The sequence below is a fragment of the Marmota flaviventris genome, chromosome 16, assembly GCF_047511675.1.
Source record: "Marmota flaviventris isolate mMarFla1 chromosome 16, mMarFla1.hap1, whole genome shotgun sequence".
In the NCBI taxonomy this organism is placed as follows: Eukaryota; Metazoa; Chordata; class Mammalia; order Rodentia; family Sciuridae; genus Marmota; species Marmota flaviventris.
Window position 1 is genome coordinate 66,072,349 of NC_092513.1, and position 24,383 is coordinate 66,096,731.

The 24,383-nt window shown below is 51.7% G+C and overlaps 1 protein-coding gene across 2 annotated transcripts in view; it reads right to left on the reverse strand.

The window, feature by feature from the left end:
• Positions 1 to 24,383, reverse strand: part of Gnal (G protein subunit alpha L) — a 125,320-nt gene that overhangs the window by 25,081 nt on the left and 75,856 nt on the right. For both annotated transcript variants that reach the window (XM_071602747.1, XM_034635413.2), the window contains exon 5: positions 13,095 to 13,192. In XM_071602747.1, coding sequence (XP_071458848.1) covers positions 13,095 to 13,192 — 98 coding nt within the window. The remainder of the gene's footprint in view (positions 1 to 13,094; positions 13,193 to 24,383) is intronic.

Genomic DNA, 24,383 nt, shown 5'->3' on the forward strand with positions numbered 1-24,383 from the left:
ATTTAAAACCTTTTCAGTTCCTGTCCAACCCACATTACGTACTGGGCTCCTTGACCATTAGTGTTCACAGAAAGGGGTCTTGGCCATTTCTTCCGGTGAAGGAAGGCCTGAAATTTAGTTTTTGAGCCCAAACAAAGATATTTTTGTTAATTTAAGCTAGTATCTTTAAGTTAGGAAGAAAAACAGTATTAGAAATCAAATATAACCTATCTTAGGGAGTCCTACTAGAAATTATCCTTTTTTTTAAAAAAATTTTTAGTTGTAGTTGGACACAATACCTTCATTTTATTTATTTATTTTTAGGTGGTGCTGACGATCGAACCCAGCCGCAGCCCCAGCCCTGAGATGATCCATTTTAACACCTCTAATTTGAATGTAAAAGATCCTGTAACAAGGCAGAATATTTCTTATCATTTCTGTACTATCATAATACACCACTGCAGTTGCCAGCTTCCTCTGAAACATGAACACTGTGGTCTACAGAGAGTCAAGGGCAAAGTGCTAACTGCAGGAGGCAGAGGCAGGGGGATTGCAATTTAGCAAGACACTGGGCGACTCTGTCTCTAAATAAAAAAGGGCTGGGGATGTGGCTCAGTGGTTAAGCACCCTGGGTTCAATCCCAGTACCCCCACTCCCCGCAAAAGTGTCAACTCTAAAATGATGTTGAACTAAGTCATTAGGTAGGAGGTATCTGAACTATTACAATGGAGATGTTTTCTTCTGTTAGCCGGCAGAGGTGGGCTAAAATCTTCCAGTTCATGCCTGCATTCTATAATATCTACCAAGTTCTGGGTTAGTAGAGGTAAATCAAGCATTTAGGCAAAAGCCAGGCAAAGAGGGCACATTTACATTAGTCCACTCACAGAGGTCGTGATCTCTCCCTGAGTTTCTTCTAATGAAAGTGCAACAGTGAGTTAGAAGATGCTTTTGCTAAAAGCACTGACTTTCTGTGTGGGCATGCAGATGCCCAATGGGCGATTAAAAGCAGGACAAAGCCTGGCATCTCTGATTGTATTTTGTAACTGTCTCCTTTATTACTTTTTTTGGCACTGGGGATTGAACGCAGGGGTGCTTAACCACTGACCACACCCCCTGCCCTTTTTTGAATTACATTTAGAGACAGGTCTTGCAGAGTTGCTTAGGGCCTTGCTAAGTTGCTGAGGCTGGCTCTGAATTGTGATCTTCCTACCTCAGCCTCTGGAGCTGGGATTGCAGGTATGCACCACCACGCCCTGCTTCCTTTATTACTTTATTTTTATTTTGTATTTTTTTTTGAACACAATGCCTTTATTTTTTTTAACATGGTGCTGAGATTCGAACCCGTGTCGCGCCTGTGCTAGGCAAGCACTCTACTGCTGAGCCACAATCCCAGCCCCCTTTATTACTTTAAACCTCCAGTTGGCTTCCTGCTTGGCTCTGCCGGTGCAGGGCTTGAGGAGTGTCATACAGGTTGATGTGCTCTAAGTTTACCTGACCTTTCTCGTCCTGCCTTAAGACCCAGAACACCAGGCTAAGAGTAACCGAGGTATCTGCAAGATATGCAAGGACATCCAACTGCCAGCCTTTGTGACCTTTGGCTGTAGACCCTTGCAGCGGTGCCTGGACGTGTCCTGTCACTGCCCTAAACCTGCAGCCATCTTGGGTTCCAGGTACAGCACAGCCTCACAGACAGATGATGGAACCCCCCAAGTGGAGGCACTACCCCAGGAGAGGAACAGAGGCTGCCCAGCTCATGGGCACCTGGCTGCTCCCTCAGGTCTAGTAAGGACCTCTGCAGAGTCTCCATGCAGAACCAGACCTGAGGTGATGACCGACAGGACCATGGCATGACCACACTGCCTGGGACACGGACCCCTCTGGGCCAGCTTTTGCTTGCTACTGCTGAGCTCCTGTCGGGGCCTGCAGGCAGCGCTGCGGTGCTGGACTCCACTCGCCTTCAACATGGCCGCGCTGATCAAAGGTCCTTTCCTGCTCTCCACCACTGCTTTTTCCACGTGATTTCTGGGCTGAGTGGTCAGGCCTGAGTTTTTGGGACCCCCAGAGCTGTGCCTCTGGCCTAGAACTCCAGGAGCAGAAGGGTCTCCTCAACTTAGGGACAAGGTGCCGGCTGAGCAGTCTCAATATTTTGGACGAGGGAGGCCTCTGGCAGATATCTCTTTGCAGGAACCAGGCAGTCTTTAAATAACCACCTAGAAAGCAACACTAGTAGGAAATCGGAGCACATTGGAGGAGAAGTGTATTCTGAGAGTAAGCTTGTGGGTAAAGAGAACTGAAAGCTAACTGAATTCCAACCAGGTGGACACGAAACTCAGAATTCCACAATGTCATGTGCGTGAACTGAAAGAAGGCAGCCCCTTGCTCATGCAGGCCTCCTGTGTCTCCTGTTCTCCCAGCTGCCACCAGTACCTTGCCTCTGGTCAGCTTCATTGCCCTGTAGCCCCTCCATCCCCTTTGGACACTTTCAAGGAAGAAGGAGATGCATATGGTCAGGACGGGGTGGAGAGCTGTGTTCTGAGGACTTCCACACCAGGGAGCTCCTGAGAGGGGCACCCCAGAGACCAAATAGGGTCTGCACCCCATATCCAACCCGCCAACAACTGCAGGTTGAAAATTCCATTAAAAAGGACATTGTTTCTGTCCTCAGCACACAGACGCTTTCTCCCTGCCGTTATTCCCTGGACAGTAGAGTATGACCCCTGCTTATGGGCAGTCACACGGTCTTAGGTGTCAGAAGTCATCTAGTGATGGTTTGAAGTCTGCGGCAGGTTGTGTGCCGGTTACTGGCAGATACCGTTCCATTTTATGTAAGAACTTGAGCATCTGTGGGTTGGTATCTGAGAGGTCTGGGAGCTGGTTCGCTGAGGATCCTTCAGCTCATACCATGTTTTAGAGGAAGAACCAGAAAGAGAAACTGACCTTTGAATCAACGTTTACCTTATGCTGAGTTTCTCACGTTAGGAAATCTGAGATGTCATCAAACACGTTCAATTGAGGGTAACACAGAGCTGCCTTTTTTGGCAAAACGCTGTTAAGTCCTGTCTCTCTTAGAAGAAGATATATTTAGCCGCCGCAGGTAGCTTAGCAGAGCCTCTGTTCCTTAGCAATTACCGCCTGCCTCAGGGAGCGGGGAGGGGGTCCTTCCATTCCCTCCTCACAGAGGTGATGCCCAGCTCAAAGATTTTACTAATATCAAATAGAATGAGAAACAAGGGCACCCCTGCACCCAACTTCCTCTTGTGAGTAGCAAATGGAAATTCTGTGCTTAGATTTCCTTAGGTGAACATAATAATACAGGAGAGCTTTGACTTCAAACGTAGCTTTCTGTGGGTATCAGAGATCCTGGTGGATCTGCAGAAACAAAGGTATTGAATTCTAATCACTGATGCACATACTAGCTGAAGGAAGGACTTTCTTTTTTCCTTGTTCAATGCTTTCTTTGATAGGAAATTGTTAAAAGCAGCTTCCTTATATCCTACACTGTTACAAAGCTTTCATTGTATGTCTTGGTCTTGTGAACACATTCTCACTTTCTCCTGGGAAGAGGGAAGTACTTACATGATCTACTTCCCATTTCTCCAAGGCAGTCAACACTTCTGCTCTAAAGGAAGCCACATAGTAGGGTATATCAGAACCTCATTCTTTTTTTTTTTTTTTTTTTTTTCAGAACCTCATTCTTTTCACTTTGTTTTGTTTCGTTTTTTGGTCCTAGGGATAGTACCCAGGGTCTCACATTCTAAGCATGCCTTCTACCACTGAGCCACATGTCCAGCCTTGAGAACTTTTATTTTTTATGCCTGAATAATATTCCCTTATACAGCTGTGCTGTATTTTCATCAGTTGATGAATACTGTTTTCCCCCATTTTTGGCTATTGTGAAGCATGCCATGGTGAACAGATAACAGATAATGTACCAGATCTGGCTAGCTTCACAGAAACATTGATTTTGTTTACAGGAGAGTAATGAATGATGGTGTAGAGAAAGGCTAAGAAGCACAGTTGTAATGTGAAAATCCAGTTGTTGACAAATTCACGGCACAGCTACTATGGGGCCAGAGGCTGTTCTAGCACCGGACACGGATTCACCTGAGCAGTCAGTAAGGCGCACTGGCCTAGCCAGAGTGGGGAGCTCACAGACCCTGGTCAGACCCACACGTTCACGTTATCTGGCTGTGAGAGGAAGGAAGTGCTGCTACGTGCCCCAGCATCTCATGTCGGTGAGCCGTCCTTGCATCAGGCCCTGTGTGGGGAACGAGTCCCAAGCCTGTGGAAACAACCTGTCAATCACCTGCTCAAGTCTGAGATTTTAAGACATACATATGTTCACTATAGGACCCACATCTCGCATCTGCATTTTTACTTTTCTTTCTCCCCTCCCCCTCTTAGAGGAAAGTATGCATGGATGCTGACTGTTTGGGCTCTAGCTCTGGGAAGCACCGTGGCACCCTGGCGAGGCACCATCGTGGAAGGGAGCACTCTGCAGAGCACTCTGTTCACTCCTGCTGGGCCTTGGTGTTGGCCAGAAAGACCCTGGAACCAGGCGGATTTAGGTGATCAGACATCTCTAGATTAATGCTACCGATGCGTCCAAGAAAGCACATGATTCAGGGACTTTTCTGTGTGCCCAGAATCACTAGCCATCTCCACGGCGGCAGCATTTCCATCACTCCAAAAAGAAACCTGGGCCCACTGGAGTGACCACTCATCCGCTCCCACCCCTCAGCCCTGTGGGACCCCCATCTGCTCTGTCCCTACTCTGTCCTACTCTGGGCACTTCACAGCAATGATTATTTTTTCCTTTGGTGGTACTGGGCAGAGCCAGGGCCTCAAGTGTGCCAGGCAAGTGCTCTGCCCCGACTGCACCCCAGCCTGGACGTTTCATATACAAGGAATCAAACAACATGTGGCCTTTCAGTCTGGCTTCCTTGACTTAGCACAGCTGTTTCATCCATCAGTAGGATGCATGCACTGAAGGACAGCAGTGCCCTCCCCTAGGTGTGTGGCCGGCTCCTTCAAGGGGTGACATGGTGCCGCTGGTGGCTAGCTGCTCTGTCACCTGTTGGCCAGCCCTGGGCACATACATGGCTGTCCCCACTCTTCCTTGCTGGAGCACTTGTCTGTGGGTTTCCATGTGGGTGTGAGCTGGCAGGTCCTGGGTGTCCACCAGGAGTGGGGCTGGGGGTCCCTTTCTAGAATGGCCATGCTGTTGGCCACCAGCGTTCCCCCAGCAGCAGGAGGTGCCGGTGGCTCCACAGCCGCCCATGCTGCTTTCAGCTGTTTGGGTTAGAGCCATGGAGGAGGTATGAAGTGGGGTTCTGGGTCCCTAATGCCCAAGGACACGGAGCATCTTCTCACGTGCTTAATGGCTATTTATACACCTCACTGGGGAGGGTCTACTAAGATGCGTCCTCTGCCATTTAAAAGGTGAGGCATTGGTCTTTTTATGATTGAGTCATGAGAGTTCTCCTGATAAGAGCTCCTACAACTCCATCACCATGCAGTAGCCTGACATGGAAAGTCAACAAGAGTCACTTCAGAATCTGGGCAAGTGGCAGCCCTCTGACAATCCACCTGGGGGGCCGTGCTCGTCATCTTTGACACTAGTGCCTGGCACCACCTGGCCAGCATTGGAAGGTCACAGAATGCCTGTTGACATTTTACTCCAAAAGAGTCTCTCAGAATCTTCAGGTTTCAAATGTGAGATCCTGGCCACATCAAGTGGTAGTGTGGTGCCGTGGAGCCCTGTGTCGTCTTGTGTGACTTTGAGTTCTCCTCTGCCTGACAGGATCAAAAATTCCTTGGGGTCAGTGTGAGGACTAGTATGTTAACTCAGATCCCGTGCATGGAACAGCCCCTCTGTGGTAAGTTTCAACAAATACGAGCGCTCCTCTAGGTGCATGTGAAGCTAAGAAATACAGGACACGCCTCTTAAATTATTCTGAAACTGTATATTTGGTGAGCAGTCGTAGTTAGTGGCTTTCCATCTGAGTTCCCTGGGCTCCTTGGAAGTGTTTCAAAGGATTCTGCAAACATTTGAAAATAACTGAAGAAACCCCTCACATATTCAAATGCCTTATTGGACTGTAATTTGGGGGGACCTCCAATTTATTAGCTGTGCTACTATGTGACATTTTTCTAGAGACTTCGGATCACGTACACTTACATGTTTTCTTTCTTCCTCCTACATTTTACCATAAGCATTTCAAACACTAAACAACTTGAAATAATTTCAAAGAAAACACTTGAATACCTTTTATCTAGATCCTGCCATTATCATTTCACTGTATTTTTTTTTTTTTAATGTGCCTACTGAGGACAGAATCCAGGGCTCTGCATGCTAAGCACGTGCTCTACCCCCAAGCCACGCCCGGCCCTGCTGGTTCTCTGTAGGATGCAGGCACTGAAGGACAGCAGTTCCCCCGCTAGGAGCAAGACCAGCAAGAATGAAGCGGTGTCCAACCTGGCAAAGGCTCCACTCTCACCTCTGATCACTGGATTTCAATTTTGTTCCTATTAAAATGGCTAAAGAGGTCTTCTGGTTCACTAGCAATGAGCAAAAGCGTAAACAGAGCATCTGAGATACCCTATATTCACTCCACTCCACTTGGACATATTTGTTCCAATAAAATACCACTCTGCGTTGGCACTTGCTGTGCATTTTGAAATGCACAGTGTGGCCACCATACCCTGGGGAGCTAGGTGCCTGCAGGCTGCAGAGGGGCCCCAGCAGCACCTGGAGGCTGGGGCTGGGGCCTCACCCAGCCAAGCTGGAGCAGCCTGGCTTTCCCCACACAGTTCCACTTCTGGGAACGTTGAAATTTACAGCTCGAAGGCACTGAAAGGATGCTTTCTTTTGTTTGTTTTATTTCACTATGTAAAACATGATGTTCACAGCTTTTTGCATGAATCTAGCAACATACAGCAAATGGTAAATACCGTCAGAAGCTTGGTAAGATGTGCAAGGAAGAGGCTGAGGATTGAACCAGGCAACAAACAGGGTGGACTACACTCTTCAATCAAGGCAGTGTTTGTTCTGGGATATTTTATTTTATTTTTGGTACTGAGGATTCATCCCAGGGGGCTCTACCACTGAACTACACCCCCAGCCATTTTTTATCTTTATTTTGAGACAGTGTCTTGCTAAGCTGCTTAGGGCCTTGCTAAGTCACTGAGGCTGGCCTTGAACTTGTGATCCTCCTGCCTCAGCCTCTCGAGTTGCTGGAATTACAGGTGTGCACCACTTCACCTGGCTCAATCTGAGGTATTTAAAACCACTTTTTACACAAAAACATTTGTGGTAAGTGGTGTCAAGAATTTCTTCTGCATGTGTCAATTTCTTCTGCATGTAGAAGTTTTCAAATGAGGGTAGAAGAAATGAATACTCGCTGCAGGACTTACCTCTGAGATACCCGGTTCACCTGCTCTGCTTCGGCTGCTACCTTTGCTATTCATAAGTACAATGACAAAAAGACTAATTGTACTGCCTATAAGCAGTTCCAATTTTTTCAGATACAGAAAGTCTTGAAACAATGGGTAGAAATAAAGGCCAAAATAAGCGCCAAGAGGAATATGTATGTGTACCCAGGTAGTTGTTATGAAGTTAATGAATTTAGCGTATACTGTAATATTTGTATTTAAAATTACAGTTTCTTTTATTTTAAAATAACCAGCAAAAAATAATGTTGAAGCTGAAATTTCGTTGGTGTTAATGATTTCCAGATTGTCCTGGAAGCCTAGTATTCCAGGACTTGCCAGCCCTTCGGCTGGAGTTGGGGCCATAGTGAACATGGTTATGGAGACTCCTGACAAGTGACAGGGACACTTGTAGCCAAAGAGTAGCCTGATCTTTTTCCCCTGCTCTTTTCTTTTTTTTCTGGAATATTCTCTCTGCAAGTATTCAAAACCAATTATTCAAATGGATGTGCTCCTGAGCAAGCTTACGTAGCTGAACAAAGCCCACGAACCTACCCAGAGCCAAGGCATTCAGAGTTACATCAAGCAAAGTCTGACTTTATGAAGCTATTCTGAAGATCCACGTTCTCTGGTTTTTCTCTCTCCTAAAATAGCTGTTTCCATGGTTACGTGATCACTCATTATTACACTCAGAGGAAGTGCATCTTGGGGGTAATTCAGTAGACTGGGTTATGATTTTCACAGCAGGACCTGGGAAATTCTGCATCAAATATGATCTCTGTTAATTTGCACAGCTTACGGCTTCAAAGACGCTCATTTTTACTGAAAGTATGAAATTTCAGATTCAGCCACATGATGGTTTCCACAATCCTCTTGTGGCGGTCCCGGGGCTGGACGGAGCAGCTGGCTGGCTCTGTCCAACCACAGCCTCAGCTCAGAGACACTGCCTGGGTCAAGGGGGCCCAGCAACCTGGCCGGGGGCTGGTGTGAAGGATAGAGTCAGAAGCGAAGTGGCCCAGCTCCAGCAAAACCCATCTCCCTTGCCCCCCTGGGAAGGGAGGACTGGACAGGGAAGGACAGAACCACTTCTCGACAGCCACTGAGTCACCCGCAGCCTCCTCGCACACGCAGCAGCTAGCGAAGACCTCAACAGCCTTTGACATCTGTGCTTTATGTGGCTTGGAGTCCCTGGGTGGTCGCCACCCACAGGCCTGGGGCCTGGTGCTGGGCGCTGCTGGTTGGCCTGTCTGAAGAACAGGCCTCAGAGGCAGGCACACCCTCCCTGCCATGTGGAAGAGCACCTGGGGAGCAGGAGGCCAGAGTGCGAGGCTAGCTTCGCTGAGTCCTCACCAAGACGCGCCAGGCCCAACATGACCACTGTGTTCCCGACACACCCCTGCCTGGGCTGCCGGGGCTCCCCCTCCTCCTGCCATCTTTTTTGTTAAAACTGAGATATAATTCACATAAGATAGGACACCATGCACCCCATAACCCCACACCCACCGCTTTGAAGCCTACAAGTCTGGTTTTAGGATATTCGCGAGGTCCTAGTTCGAGAACAAGCCTGCTATCCCAGAGACCACAGGCACTCAGCTTCCCCTCCCAGTCCCTGCACCACAACTCTCCCTCTGCCTCCGAGGAGGTGCCTCTGTGGACACTTCACACCCAGAGTCATCTACAAGTGGCCCTGGTGTCGCCTTCTGCACTCAGCACAGTGTTTTCAAGGCTCATCCATTCTGCAGAAGGTTTATCAGCACTTCATTCCTTTTTTGTTGATGAATAATATTCCACGGTGTGGAATTTCATATGTGGTTTGTCCACCAGTCAGTTGATGGGCACGTGGGTTGTCTCCACTTCTGGCTGTGATGGATGAGCCAAGAACATGTGCCTTCGAGTTTCTGTGTCAGTGTCTGTTTTTAGTTCTCTTTGGTGTCCACCTAAGGGAGCACTGCTGGACGCACAGGCGAACTGCCAGATTCTCCTGGGTGCCTAGCCGATGGCTTCGCCTCCCTAGCCCGAACAGGATCCTGACATCAACCAGCATCTGCTGTTCCTCAAGTGTCCCCAGGAGCTGCGCCACAGGAGGCATGACCTCACTGGCCTTGGTACTGGCCCCTTTCTGGTGTGTCTGCAGGTTTGGAGTGCAGTGCAGGCCTGTGGGGGACACAGAGCCAGCCCATGAGAGACACACAGCGACTCAGCCTCCCCAAGGTGCAGATCGGGTCTGCCCCAGAGCCACTTAGATGAGGGGAAGAAGGTGCGTGGAGGCTGTGTGGGGAGGACGAGCAAGTGCAGAGGCCCGCGCACTTCTGAAGGCTGCGGTCAGCACTGCCTGCCAGCAGTGTGCAACCCGGGGCTCTGCCAGTCCAGCTGCAGCCACATGGACAACGTTTCCTTCAATGCCAGATGCAGGCAGGAGTGGCCCTGAGGTGACAACGGAAAAACGGTCTCCATGTCAGTGACCTGGCAGCTGCCCGGTGTCCCAGCACAGTGCGGGCCTCGCGTGCTTGTGGCGATAGCGGTGGGATGACCTGCCAGACATCCCTTGGGGCTCGCATGTCCACCACACCGTGCTCTGCTGTCATTGCTTTGGAGCACAGTCCTACTCACAGAGAAGGACATCTCGGTAACACGGTTGGCCATGTGCGGACGGCCAGCTCCGAGCACCCTGAGCCCATCAAGCCTCCAAGTCGCATGGTTTTCTCTCGTGCTTGATTTAACCTCAGCTGTGTTGAGCACCGTGCGCCTGGAGCTGTTCTGCCCACCTCAAACACAGCCCAGGGTGTAGAAGGCCAGGCAGTCGGGTTGCGTGAGTGCACCCCAGGACATCTGCACAGTGGTGAGATTGCCAACAGGCGGTTCTCAGCACTGTTGCTAGGTGACCCACGACTGCATTTCAAGGTGCGTGTACTGAGCACTGGCTTCTGCAGAAGACCCAGCCCGGAGCGGGGCTTCAGATCTGAAGGAGACTCGTTCCCGGGGATCAGAGCCTGATGGGCTGGACAGCAGGCGTGGGGATTGTGGCCCCAGGCTGCATGGAGCTCTGCTGATCTGACTGACACCTCCCTCCTCTGACCCAGTGGAGGAGGTGGGAGATGGACACAGTTTCTATTTGAACATTTCGTTTGGCAACTTGAAGGATTTGGCAGCTACACATTGGTCTGGCGGAGTGACTGGAATGCCACTGGCTTCTGAGCTCCTTCCTCCCTCAACCCCAGAACCGAGCACAGAGGAGAATCAGGCAATTATCAGGAGAGAAAGGTTCTGGACCATCGTGATTCCCTCGTGCATTAACATGGATAAGACGAGGGAAGGCGGAGAAGTGAGGAGTAATCCAGGATCCCCAGGTCTTGGTGTGGGGCTGGTTCCCGTGGTTCTGACTGGCCGGGGACAGAGGCCAGGACGGAGGCCAGCACAGAGGCCAGGACAGAGGCTCGGGCTGACTGTGTTTTATTCCTGACAAGCCTGGAAGGTCGGCCTGAGGCCGGGAGCCTCACTTGCAAGGCCTCCTCTATCCGTGGCTTCCTGCAGTGTGAAAGGCCAGAACTGAGAAAGTGAGGTGGCATCTGTGATGGGGCAGCCCTGACCCCACGGCCCTCAGTGCACCTCCCTGGGCCTTGGTTTCTGTGCTGGTGACACATGAGCGAGAGGCAGAGCTTCTCTGGGGCTTCCTCTGCGCTGGGCACTCTTGAGGGCTTTGATAGCTACTGACTGAATCCTACCAGGGCCAACTGGGCACAGACGCCATGGTCTCTCCCACTGAAATAACCTGCCCCAAGCCCCGCGTGGCACCCCCGGGAGCCAGGGCTGAACCCGGTTGTCACACTCAACCTTATATTTTCATTTTCTATTTAAAGTTGAATCATTGATTGTACCACCGTGGTGATGCACGAATAAGTAGTCATTTATTTTCCTGTGTGTGTTTAAAAAAGAGATTCCAGTGTGGGACTGAGTGACACTCTGGTTCCCCCGGCCAGTCTGTGCTCAGGGCCCAAGGGCACAGGCGGACAAAGCACCTCGGCGGCAGTGCACAGGGTGAGTGTCCCCATGGTGACGGGCTGAGCTAGCAATGCCCCTGTCTGGCCCCCTGGGTCTTAGCACCCAGTTCTGCCATGGCTTCTAAATGATTGGAGGGAAGTACCGCCCGAGCCAAGCCTCTGCTGACCCCCACGACATCTCGAGCTGCCCTCGAGCTCCGCAGCAAACCTCCCACAGCAGCACAGGAGGTGAGACCCAGTGGGCGGCTGCAGGCAGAGCCCCATCAGTGGATGAATTAGTGTTCTATGGGGAAGGAGTCAGCTTTCAGGGAGTTCAGCCCTTCTCACTTCTACTTGCTTTTCTTTCTGTGACGAGGTCCTTGATGGCACAGACCAGATGCCATTGCTTCATCTGGTGATTTCTGGCCTCCAGAACCATAAACCAAAACAAACCTCTTTCCTTTATAAGTTACCCAGTGTCAGGTATTCTGTTACAGCAACAGAATGGATGATTCTCTCTGAGCTTCAGGCTCCTATAACAATGGCCTGCTTGAGGTCTCTACTCTCCATCCCTTTGGCATCTCAAACTTAAAATGCCCAAATCAGAGATCCCTATCCCCCCACCATCCCACAGACTAAATCTCCCAGGCTTCCCCATCTCAGAAAATGGCACTGTGCTGCCCAAAACCCTTTCCTCATTTCTGCCTCTCAGCTCCCAGTGTGCAATTCCACGGTTGCCCTGACCCGAGCCACTCCATGGGCTCTGCCTCCTCCATTTTATTCTCCCTCATCCAGTCAAAGCCACTCACTGCACTGGAAGAAAGCCCAAGTTCCTCGACATGGCCTCAGCCCTGAGGTCCTGGCCCTGGCCCACCTCTCGCTTCAGGTAGCCACTCTTCCTTTCCCATCCATGCCGCTGCCTCCAGCGCCCACTCCTGCCATGACCCTTCTCAGCACTTGTAGGCGGGACCTTGCTGGGTGCCCCACGACCGCCCCAATGGTGCCTGCACCTCTGCAGGGAGGAGGGCGCGGTGGCCACAGGCCTGCTTGCTCCTTGGGATCAGCACTCACGGTGCAGGTTCCTGAGGGCCAGTCCCAGGGCTTAGGCTGAGAGGCTCTGAGCTCTTTGCTGTCCAAAGGGCCACATGAAACAAGTGTCATGTCCCCTGTTTGTTATCAGAGCAGCAGACACTTCTAGAACTTCTCGGTTATTGGACACTCTCCTGGGGAGCCTCACTGTCTAACAGTAACAGAATGTATCCAAAAACAGCACAAGAAATAGAACATAAACATTTAGGGAAAAGGAAGGAGTCCACCTGGCATCAGGCGTCCTCTCATCACCGTTTCCCCTCACATGTGCTCATTCTGTCAGTTACCAGCTGGATCACTAACGAGATGACCGCGTCACTTTAAGGGTCTGGCCTTGATCATGTGTGTTGGTATTATTTTAAAATTTAATTTGGAGACCCCCCCAGCTCCAAAATGAAAACATAATGAGCACTTACGTCCATTACACTTTACAAACATGCCTGCGACCCCGTACAGAAGGGAAGAAGTGACAGACTTGACCACACCATGAGGCCGAGGCAGCACAGCGTTCTGCTCCTGCTGGGCCTTCTGCTCTGTCTGCCAGACACACCCCTCGATGAGGCTGCTCTCGGCCCCTGGACGGCCCGCCCCAGCTCCCGCCGCGGCCCCGGCACTTACTACTGTGCGCAGTCGATGAGCTGGTACTCGTTGGACCTCTCGAAGCAAGCCTTGACGCCCTCGTCGTCCCAGAGCTTCTTCACGTGGTCGAAGAACTCCTGGGTGAGAGACCGCAGGTGAGAAGGCGCCCACTGCCCGCCTCCAAAGCCAAGGGCAAAGGGAGCTGCTCACAGCAAAGCACAGGTGCTACCTCGTGCCAAATCCGTCCCCCGCCCCCCGCCATGCCGCCAACGTCTGTGGTTCCAGAACGTTCCCCCAGATGGAATCCAGAAGCACAAAATGCCGTCATTATCTAAAGTTCCCGGCACTCAGGATGAAGGAGGCGAGCGGCCACTTCAGCATGGACACAGCTCAGGTTCTGTCTCGGCAGCTTCTCCTTCAGCCCTTCCCTGTGAGCCGCCAGCACGATGGACGCGGTCCACTTAGGGTAAAATCTGGCCACTAGGTCCATAAAACTGAAACCTTTAAATTTACACTTTTTGGTGATAATACTGTGTGTGTGTGTGTGTGTGTGTGTGTGTGTGAATTTCCGTTCACCCCAGAGCCAGGAGGGCCATGCCCCATCTCACCCAACAAGGCAAGCCAGACCCCATGAAAGCAGAGCGTTTCTCATCTGGAGGTGGGAGGCCCACTTGTGAAGTCCCCTCCCAAGTTACCCAGGCTGAATTAACCAGAGCTGGGGCGCAAATGAACACATTAGGTGCGCCCTTCCCACCCTGGTATCTGACCCCTGCTGGGACCCCAGGAAGCACAGGACCAGCTATGGTCTGTGTGCAGGGGTTGAGGCTGCAGCCTTTCCTGCCTCCACCTCCAGCAGATGGCCAAGAATCAATCCTAAGTTCCCTAGGGGACAATAAGGGTTTGCTACATGTTCTTAGAGAGCCACAGTTCCATTCAAGAGTGGGTCCAGGCACTGTGAGGCACCCTACTACTTAAAAGGGGAGGAGGAGGAGGAGGAGGAGGAGGAGGAGGAGGAGGGGAGGGATGGGGGAGGAGGAGAGAAGGAGGCGGGGGGAGAAGGGGGAGGAGGAGGAGAGGGGGAGGAGAAGGGGGAGGAGGAGGAGAGGGGGAGGAGGGGGAAGAGGAGGATAAAGAGGAGGAGGGGGAATGAGGGGAAGATGTTGAGGAGGAGGGGGCATAGGAGGGGGAGGAGGAAAGGAGGAGGAGAGAGAGGAGGAGGAGGGGAGGAGAAAGAGGAGAGGGGAGGAGGGGAGAGGAGGGGAGGAAGGGGGAGGAGGGGGGAGAAGGAGGAGATAAAGGAGGGCGAGGGGAGGGGAGAAGAAGAAGTAGTAGTAGAAGAAGAAGAAACCAAAAGGATGATATGAAATCAAGAATAAGACCCTGGGTTTGAGCCTTAATGGCTTCCGATATCTCCAACTCTCACTTCCTAGAATGAAGAGCCATCTTTTAGGTTAGGAGCTGTATCTCTCTACCTGTCTAAAACGGTCACCACCAGCAAATCCAAAGTCCCCACAGTTGAAAGAGGAAGAGCCGATCTCTGCCAGAGCCCCTGCTTGTATCTTGTCTCCCTAGACTTAGGCTTCCCTTCTGGAATGTTCCTCTGCTGTTTCCCTTATTCCAGGAAAGGCGTTTGTAGTTTCCTTACAAATCCTCCACACACCCACACACACACAGACACACACACGGCAGCCACTGGCTGGGAAGAGGGTCCTGGAAGAGACCCATAACCCTGCATCACAGTGACAAGCACCTCCAGTTGCCAGCGCTGGGGCACCTGAGTTCTCTACACGTGGCGGACTACAGATAAATGACCACTGGACCTCAACGTAGGAACCACAGTACACACAGCTAGAAGTCCACACAAGGATGGTCCACTATGATAGGTTTCCAAATGGCGATAAAAACGAGTGTCCACGGTAGGAGCGAGCAGCCAAACCCGGTCAGTAAGAAGAGACCGGCCGCTTCGTCTGGTTTCGTCTGGTTTCCAGGCATCCGGAGAGGCCGGGAGGAGGGACAGGGGCACTTGTAGACCGGCGACCGGCTCTCTGGGGTCCCCAGCTGGGGACCTCGGTGGGTTGCCCCTGCCCACTGGCCACCGGAGTGACCGTCTATGGGGAGGGCCTGGACCTGAAGGTGGGGGTAGGGGCCGGAGGGGATTAGAAGCCCCCTGAAGGTCAGCGCTATGACCCCGGCCTCCTGTGCCGTGCATCCGCGCTGTCCCCACGCAGCCCTCCTCCCGGGCAGGCGACTGTGGATGAACTGCCCTCCGACCAGGTCCAGGCATGCTAACCCCTTAAACGGGGCGGCCACTGCAGGCAGCACTGGCCTGGCTGGAGGTGGCCCGGGGGTGGTGGGCCAACACGGAGGCAGGGCTCCTGGTCCCCGCTCAGGGCCCACTGGGCTGCCCAGCCAACGCCAGCGCCGTGTCCGGCTGGCCCCATAACTAGGTGCCGGCGTGGGAACGCGCCCTGCAGAACTCCCCGGCCTGGGCTCTGCTCAGCGCCCACTCCAGGCGGCCGTTTCCTTCCCAGCACCCGCTCCTGACTCGCTCTGCATCCATGTCCTGGACCTCACAGTGAGATCCTTGTTGGCACCACATCCTGCCCTTGAGTTCTCAGGCGGGTCTTATTTTGTTGAAGGCCCTGTGCACGATATTCTAGCACACGATTTCCTTTGTTTCTCCCAAAGATGGAAGAGGTAGATGGTCTTCTCTGTGCTCAGAGAAGCCGAGCAACTCAACCAAGGGCAAACAGCTGGTAATGGCAGGATCTGTCTTATTCCACAACCTGGGTTCTGTCCACCACCCACACTACCACCCTTCCTGAACACAGGAAATCACCTTCTGTTCTCTAGTTTCTGACCAGAGTTCTTTGAAGTCACTATTAATGTGATCTAGTAAACCCATTCAACAGGATACCCCCATACAAGGGATCTAGTAACTAGTTGAGGCATCAATGTGGACATTCAGGGGGTTCAAGCTTATGGAAGTAGAGAGGATGAACCCCGCGTCTCTGTCTCGTCCCCCTTATCCTACACCTTCCTTGTGTTTAGCGGATCTCTGAAACTGTATCATTGCATTTCAACATTATTGCTAAATGATTCAGACAGCCCAATACCACTGTTTCCACCAAAACCACACAAACAAATTGAGAAAGGTTCTTTAAAGTCACTACATGTTCAGTCAGTCAAACAGCTTCCTTAGCTGTAAGCTGGACATGTGGCCCGGCTGGCGAGGTTCAAATGGGCCCAGTTGCCCTGGAGGTTGTCTGGAGCAGAAGGCAGCTGAGAACTGCAGAGGCAAAGGGAACGCTCCCCGCCCCCTTCCTGTCCAGCTTCCTGGACCAGGATGGGGGAGTCGCTGGGCAGAGACCTCCTACCCACCCCTCTCCCCATCCCTCTCCCCAGAACTTGAAACCCCTTCTCCAGGACTTCTCTCCCTTGTTAAGATGGCACAGAATCTCTGAATCACACCAGTCCTTTGGGGGGGGGGGTGCCATTTCTTTTCTGTGATGCCTCTGCACACAAAAAAATCAAAGCTGTCACTAAGGGCTGGGGTGGGAGAGCACATGGTGTGTGTGTGTGGGGGGGGCGGAGAGATGCTCTCTGTATGTGTGTGTGTGTGTGTGTGTAATGTGGGGGCCCTTGGTTTGATCGCAGCACCCCCCCACACCATCTCTCTCCACCAACACACACACACACACACACACCATATCTCTCCACCAACACCCATACACACACCATCTCTCTCTACCAACACTCCCACATACACCATCTCTCTCCACCAACACACACACATACACACACACACCAACTCTCTCCAACACACACACACACATACACACACACACCAACTCTCTCCAACACACACATACACACACACACACCATCTCTCTCCACCAACACACACACATAAACACACCGCAACTCTCTCCACCAACACTCACACACACACCATCTCTCTCCACCATCACACACACACACACACACACACCCCTCATCTCTCTCCACCAACACCAAGGGTGCATCAAGGAAGCCATTCCCCTCTGTTCCCGTCTGCCTGCCTTTGGTCAGTCTCCTTCACGGGCTCCTCTTTCTCCACTGCACCACCCTGTATCTTTGTTGGGACCAACTACATAGTGCAGGTCTATTTTTAGACTCAAGCCTGGTTCTCTGATGGGTGGGATCTATCTTGGGCCAACACCAGGCTATCCTGATGACTGTGGCTTTCTAGAAAGTGTTAGGACGCTTTCTGTTTGTTTTGCTGTTGGGATTTTAACCCAGGGCCCTGCACATGCTAGGTATAAGCGCTGACACTTGCTGACTTATGCTCCATCTCCAAAATTAGGTAGTTTTTATTTTTAGGTACTGAGAATTGAATCCAGGGACACTCAACCACTGAACCACATCCCCAGCCCCCTCCCTCCTTTTTTAAAAATTTGAGACAGGGTCTCACTAACTTGTGGAGACTGGCCTTGAACTTGTGATCATCTTCCTACATCCTCCTGAATCCCTGACTACAGGGAAATGCCACCTTGCCCAGTTTAAAATTAGGTACTTTTAAATTCTCCAGCTTTGTTTTTCTGTTCTAACATTGTTTTAGCTATTGTAAGGTCTTTTTAGTTTTCACATACATTTTAGAATTACCTTGTCAGCTTCCATAAAAAAGTCTGCTGGTATTTTGATTGGGATCACATTGACTCTCTAGGTCATTTTGGGGAGAATTGTCATCTGAATCATGAATCTTGTAATCCATGAACATGGTGTGAGTATTTATGTCTTATTTAAGTCTCCCAATAGTGTTTTGTACTTTTCAATGTATAGATAGTTTAGATCTTTTGTTACTAAGGCCAGGTGCAATGGGACACACTTGTAATCCCAGAGATTTGAGAGGCTGAGACAGGAGGATCACAAGTTCAAGGCCAGCCTGGCCAACTTAGTGACACCCTGTCTCAAAATTAAACAGGCTGAGAATGTAGCTCAGTGGTAGAGCATCCCTGGGTTCAACCCCAGTACTGTAAGAAAAAAAAGTCTTCCTAAGAAAACTTTTTGGGGTATTTTTTTGAATGCCCATGTTTTAAAAATGTTATTTTTTAGACATTTTCATGGCTGGTACATAGAAACAGTGATCCCTGTGTTTGGTCTTGTCTTTTGTAAACTGCTAAGTTTACCCATAGTTCTAGTATTTCCAAAGGCATTTTCATCCTGGGGCAGAATTAGAATTCCACGGGGCTCTGAAGTATGGGGCCTCACCGAGGGACCCCTCAGCACCACAGCCAGCTCTCCTGGTCTTTGTGGCTCTTACACTTCATTTTTAAAGATTCCCAGAGCTTTTGTTCCCAAGCTGTAAGCTCACACACAGCCGTGATAAGTCTAAAGTTTCAGTGATCAGATCCATGAACCACAGTGGAGAACTAAGTCTACCCTGTTGTTATGGGAACATATAATTTTCCTTAAGTTATCTTTTTTCCACAAAATTATTATTTTTTTTTAGCTTTTGAGACTTTTCTCTTTGCAATACTCCCACTCCTACCCCTAAGATCCTCTCTGTAACATCCTAATTCTCTGAGAAAATTTGTGCAATCACAGCATGCCAAAGACACTCAGTAGAGAAACTTATTTGTGTGGGAATAGAAATACAATAATTAGGTATTTTCATTAGGGAAAGAGACTCCAAGAATCACGACTTTAGACTTTGCTCCCAGACAAGGTGCTAAGTTATCTGACAAAACCCCCAGAGCATCAAGCTGGGATTATGTAACATTTTAAGGTATTATTCTCCTCCTCGGTCTTCTCAGTCACTGTGGGTCTTTCTGCTTTGTGTGCTGGAAGGCAGAATGGCGAGTGAGGTTGAATTCAAAGAGAAGGTTGGCATCAGCGGGTTTGTGTTCCTGCTGAGAAGCACAGAGGTTCAGGCTTCTTGAGGAAAACTGAACACGAATCACAGGGTCGAATGGGGGGAGTCATAAAATAGTATGGGGGTGGACTTTGGTGCCTAAGGGCTCGGTTCAGTCCCAGCTGTGTGTGGGGGGTCTTTGTGACTTTGGAGACTCAGTTTCCCCTCCTGTCTGGGGACAGCATGGAAAAGATAGTTTATCTGGCAGGCGGTGCAGTAGTGGGCTGAGCAGGTCACCACTCACAGAACTCCGGGGTAGATGGGGGGGTGACAGGCGGTGGGCACAGAAGACGAAGGGAGAGCAGAGGTCAGCAGGGGCTCAGACTTGGGCCCTCTGCAGCCTGGGCATGGGGACGCTCCAGGAACATGGCCTTGCCGCTCTGGTAGCGTGTGGCAAGGCCCATATTCCAGCAGCCTGAGAGGACACGCAGGGAAGAGGCCGGAGTCACCTGAGGATGGAACACCTGCAGGGCGTCTATGTGAGGGACAGAGGGGTGAGCATGCCCTTGGCTGGACTCCCACTGCCTCCTGCAGACTGCTGCACTGGCCATGCCTCAGACCCTTCTGGAAGGACTTGGGCACTAGAGCCAGGCCAGGAGTGAGGACCAGACGAAGCCTGTCACGGGAGGGTGGCAGAGTCCCCTGTGCAGACTGCAGGGACTTTGGGATGGCCTGGAGGGCCCTTGCTGTAGACTGAGCTTCCAGGCCCTCCTCACAAAAAGGGACGCCCAGGCCCCTGGAGACCCTGGCTGAGCTTCCAAAGATGGTGACAGGCTGGGACCGATCCAGCCCTGCCCAGCCCACTGTGACCTCCAGGTCACACCTGCCAGTCACCCTACTGGGAAAGGCCAGGGGACCCTGTGGAGCAGTCGGGTGGAGCCAGGAGGGACAGTGTGGGCACAGGCCATGATCTCTGTCTTCCAGTGGACAGGCCACACCCTAAGAACCAGCGGGCAGCATCCTCACGGGAGGTATCCTCATGAGAGGGCCGAGAGCAGGTAGGCACACGACCCCATTGGCTGTGTGGGCCTCACTGTGCCCAGGAGACCTGACGCGGGCTCCTGTGGGAGGACAGGCTCGACCCTGAACTTGGAGCTCCAGAAGTTGGTCCGTGGTGGGCCAGCTCCCTTGCCCTGGGCCCAGGACGAGGCAGAACGTCCTGGCGCAGGGTGTGGGGAGGACACCTGCTCAACTCATGGCAGCCAGGAAGCAGAGCAGAGCCAGGGACAAGACCTGTGCTCCTCCAGGGCTCGATGCCCGTGACCTTCCTCCTCCAGCCACACCACCCCTCCAGTGGACAACCCTGAAGAGGCGAAGCTCCCTGGTCTGGTCACCTCGCCTCTGAATGCCCCTGCACTGCCCAACACAGGAGCTCTGGGGGGACGCCTCGGATCCAAACCCTAACAATGAGGATTTTGGAAAATCTGTGCATGGATGGGAAGTCATCGGGGCTGTGATGAAGAGGATCCGACCTCTGCCTTGGGGACAGGAACGCGGGGTGCAGCACAGGCCAGTCTGCAAGGCGCACCTAGGGAGCAGAGGGGAGATGGGCTTGGAAAGAGGCCGCTGGGCTCCTGGCTGGACGATCAAAGGTGTCCGGAGGGACTGGACCTGGGTGGGTTGGGGCTAAAGACTGGATGAATTTGGGGAAGGGTCTTTTTGTGGCTGATGATTGAAGTCCTATGCTGAAAGAAGGCACTGGGGGTGAATAAGGAAGAAGGGACAGTGGGACCCTGAGAGCACTGGGACGTGGGGCGCAGGTTGGAGGAGAAGACTTAGGAGAAGACACCGAATGTCTCACGAAGCCAGAGCCCACGTGGGGCGGGGCCATGGTGAGGTGGGATCCCACACACCACAGGTCACAGTGGGGCACACAAGGACACCTCCTTCCAGTCAGCGACTCCAGTCAGAACCCAAGGGAGACTCCGGGGCCTACATGGCATAAAAGCCCCGCACAGAAGACTGGACTCTACTCGTCCACCTTCTAGGGCCAGACGACGAAATGGGCAGGCAGCAGTGGGGGCTGGGCAAGGCACAGAAGCACAAGCTTTGGCTCCTCGACTGTTTTGCTAACTTGACTCTTACTATCAAGAAAATGCCATTTTCTTGTCAGGTGATCTGCAGAGAGTGGATGGACGAAGGCGTCTGACAAATTACAGGAAATAGGAACGTTGTTCTTGTCATCTTTGTCTGAAACTAGATTTTATTCCTACCACAAGGAAAATGGCCCTAACCTTTCAGGGAAGCAGGTGGCCAAGTTCACATTTGAGAAAACAGAATCTTCAACAGGGCTGTGCATCGCGTTGATGGTGGCTAAGGCTGTCCGGAGGACCTGGGCACTGCTTACCCTCTGACCACATGGGGTTTCCCCCAAAAAGCCTTCTACTCACAGATGGCAGAAAGCTCCCTACATCCCCACTGGGGTGGACCTGAAGTTCCTGCGGCCAGGGCTGACCTCATCCCCACTGGGGTGGATCTGAACTCCCTGCGACCAGGGCTGACCTCTGGCTTCCCCAATCTGCTCCGCTGCAGCCCCAGCATCTCAGCGGAGGGTGCCGTGGTTTTTCCAGTGGCTCAGGCCAAACCACGAAGCCAGCCTGGACGCTCCTCCTCCTGTCATGTTGGACGTGTCTCCTTTCTGCCCTATCCATACTTGGGAACCTCCAGACACACGTCACGTGCCCTATATGGTCTCCTCACCTCCACCAGTGTGGGCTGGCCCAGTCCCTCCCCTGGCTCGACCTTTTCCAGGGGGGCCCTGGTCACCGAGGACCCTTCCTCTTTGTCCCTTCCCCACCTCCTGTCCAACCTAGCCACCTCCTCATCCTCCTGGCTCCCTGCTCCAGCCACAGAGGGCACTTCCTCTGTTTCCTGCACCCTGGGGTGCTCCCGCTGGGGCGGGGTCTCAGCACTTCCCCCAGGCACAGCCCCTCCTTAGCTCAGCCCTCCAGGAGCCCCTCTCTGACCACCCTGTTCCAGGCCTGGCCTGCTCCCATTGCTCATCCCCCTCAGGCGCGTCTGTTTCTAAAGATGGGGCGGGGGCGTGGGGTGTACCTGTGAAGTTCCGTTATCTCTGACCTCTCTGCTACACAGCAGGCCCCACCAGGGTCTTTCTCCTTTGCTCTCTGACCCTGACCCTGACAAGCACTCACCATTGTTCTGGGCACATACCCGGGGCACAGTGGACAGCCGTCTCAGAGCGAGTGGATGGGAAGCTTTGCCGGGAGCTGTCCCTCTCTGTCCTCTGCTGAATGGCAGGGTCTGTCACCACAGAGCTGTGCTCCTGTGGTTGGACACTCACGCCACGTCTCAGTTGGTGACCTGACTGGTGGGGCTGCGCGTTTTGACACTCCCTGGCCCGTTCACCAGGGCTCTTCTCCATGGTGACTTAGAGACTCCTGGAGTCCCCGAGCAGAACTGGCCTCTGGAGTTCATGGGCCCCTGATGGGCGGGGGAGGGGGATGCACTCTCCCTTCCACACAGGCTGTGGCCCCTTGGGGTCTCAGCTGTGGCAGAGCGGGGAGGAGCAATGACATTGTCAGTGCAGTGTCATTGAGGACACCTCGAGGATAGTGGCCCAGGCAGTGGGTGGCAGAGGACAAGTTCGACTTGCCCTCAGGGACTGGGGGCAATCTCCAGAGTGGGTGACCTCCGCCAGGATTCAGCCCCTCCTCTCCACTGGTAGCACTCTGCCCCCCAGGGTGCCCATGGGGACTGGCATTCCTGCCTGCTCAATCCTTATTTTGACCTCTGCCGGGACCATCTGCACTACCTGGGTTCATCTGTCGCCTTCACACCCCCCGCAGTCCATCCCAGGAGCCCAGTAACTGGCCACTGCAGGGGTTGGCGGAACACCTACTGCCGTCACTTCGTCTCTCTTCTCTCGTTCTGTCCACCAGCCCACCTCCCTTCCTACCTGTCATCCTGTCACCTATGCAAGTGTGACATAAGCACGTGGGCAGATGGACACAGCCTCACAACACCGCTGTCCATCCATACCTGTGGGTTTGACATGGGTGGATTCCACAACCACAGGTAGAATATTCTGGGGGGAAGGGGCTGCATCTGCACAAAACATGCACAGACTTTGTTCTTGTCATTGTCCCTAAACGATATGGTATGATGACTATTTATATAGGACTTGCATGGTATCAGGTAGTCTAAGCAACCCAGAGATGATTTAAAGCATCTGGGAGGATGGTGTAGGTGATGTGCAGACACTGTCTGTTTTATATAAGGGACTGAGCATCTGCAGATGCTGACATCGGGTGGGGAGTCCTGGGACTCAACCCTTTGCTCTCTCTTGGCTGTGTGCAATGACACCAGTTCACTGTGACCAAAGGCTGTGAGCTTTCCGTTTTCTCCCCTGTGGGCCTGTGTTATTATTACTATTTTAAATTACACGCCACATTTGGACAGACTCATTTCTCTCTGTTTTTCTTTCCTGTGACTCTGCGGTGAACCTAGGGCCTTGTGTGTACCAGGCAAGCACTGAGCTACACCCCAGTCTGGATATACTGCTAAACTCAACGGGAAGCTTGTTTCTTTGACAACCCTGTCCAAAATGGTGATAGGAAAAAGAATATGAAACAATCAAGTTTGGTCACACACTGTGTAAGACATTTTGTAAATGGTGGGTGCAAAAGTGTCCCATAAGATCACACTGCCCAGTGACATCCTAGGTGCTTGACCTGTCCAAGTCCACTCTATGATATTCACACACAGTAGAAAACGTCTGACAACAAAATTTTCAGAATGTATCTGCATCCTCACACTATATGATGTAATTCAAGAAAGGAAGCTTTCTATACTATAAACAAAACATTTTCTTCTAACCATCAAGGAGAGTTAAAATTAGGTCAGTCCATAAAAAACCAAACCAAACAAACAAACAAACAAAAAGAACCCCAAAATAAACAATATAATGATACAAATTAAAAGGTTTAAAGACATCTCTAAGCTATTTTAGTAGGAATTTATCCTCAGGGAAAAAAATCAGAGGGTTGTAAAAGCCATACGCACATTCAGTATAACATAATCACAATTAAACGTCTTCAGTGGAGAGTTTCTCAGTGAGTAACGGGATACTCACAAGGAACAGTACATAGCCATCAAAAGTCAGGCGGTATAGGCGTATTGAAATGACAACAGCTTTTAATATGTTTAAAAAGCCATTCTGAACAACAAGCAGATTTGAAATCAGTAGCCATGCTAGGATAGGTTGATTTAAAATTGTCTCCTTCAGGCGGACGGTGGGGGGTCTCTCAGATGTCTGTAGTGTCTTTCTCTGGGGGCCTGGGGCGATGAAGGTTCCAGCTTCCCGTGGGGTACTTCCCAGTGTTAAAGGCAAACCAGTCCTACTGTCCTGCTGTGCAGCCTGAGGCCAGCCGGCCCCCTCTCCTGGCCTTTGCTGAGCCTCCATCTCTCAGCAGGTG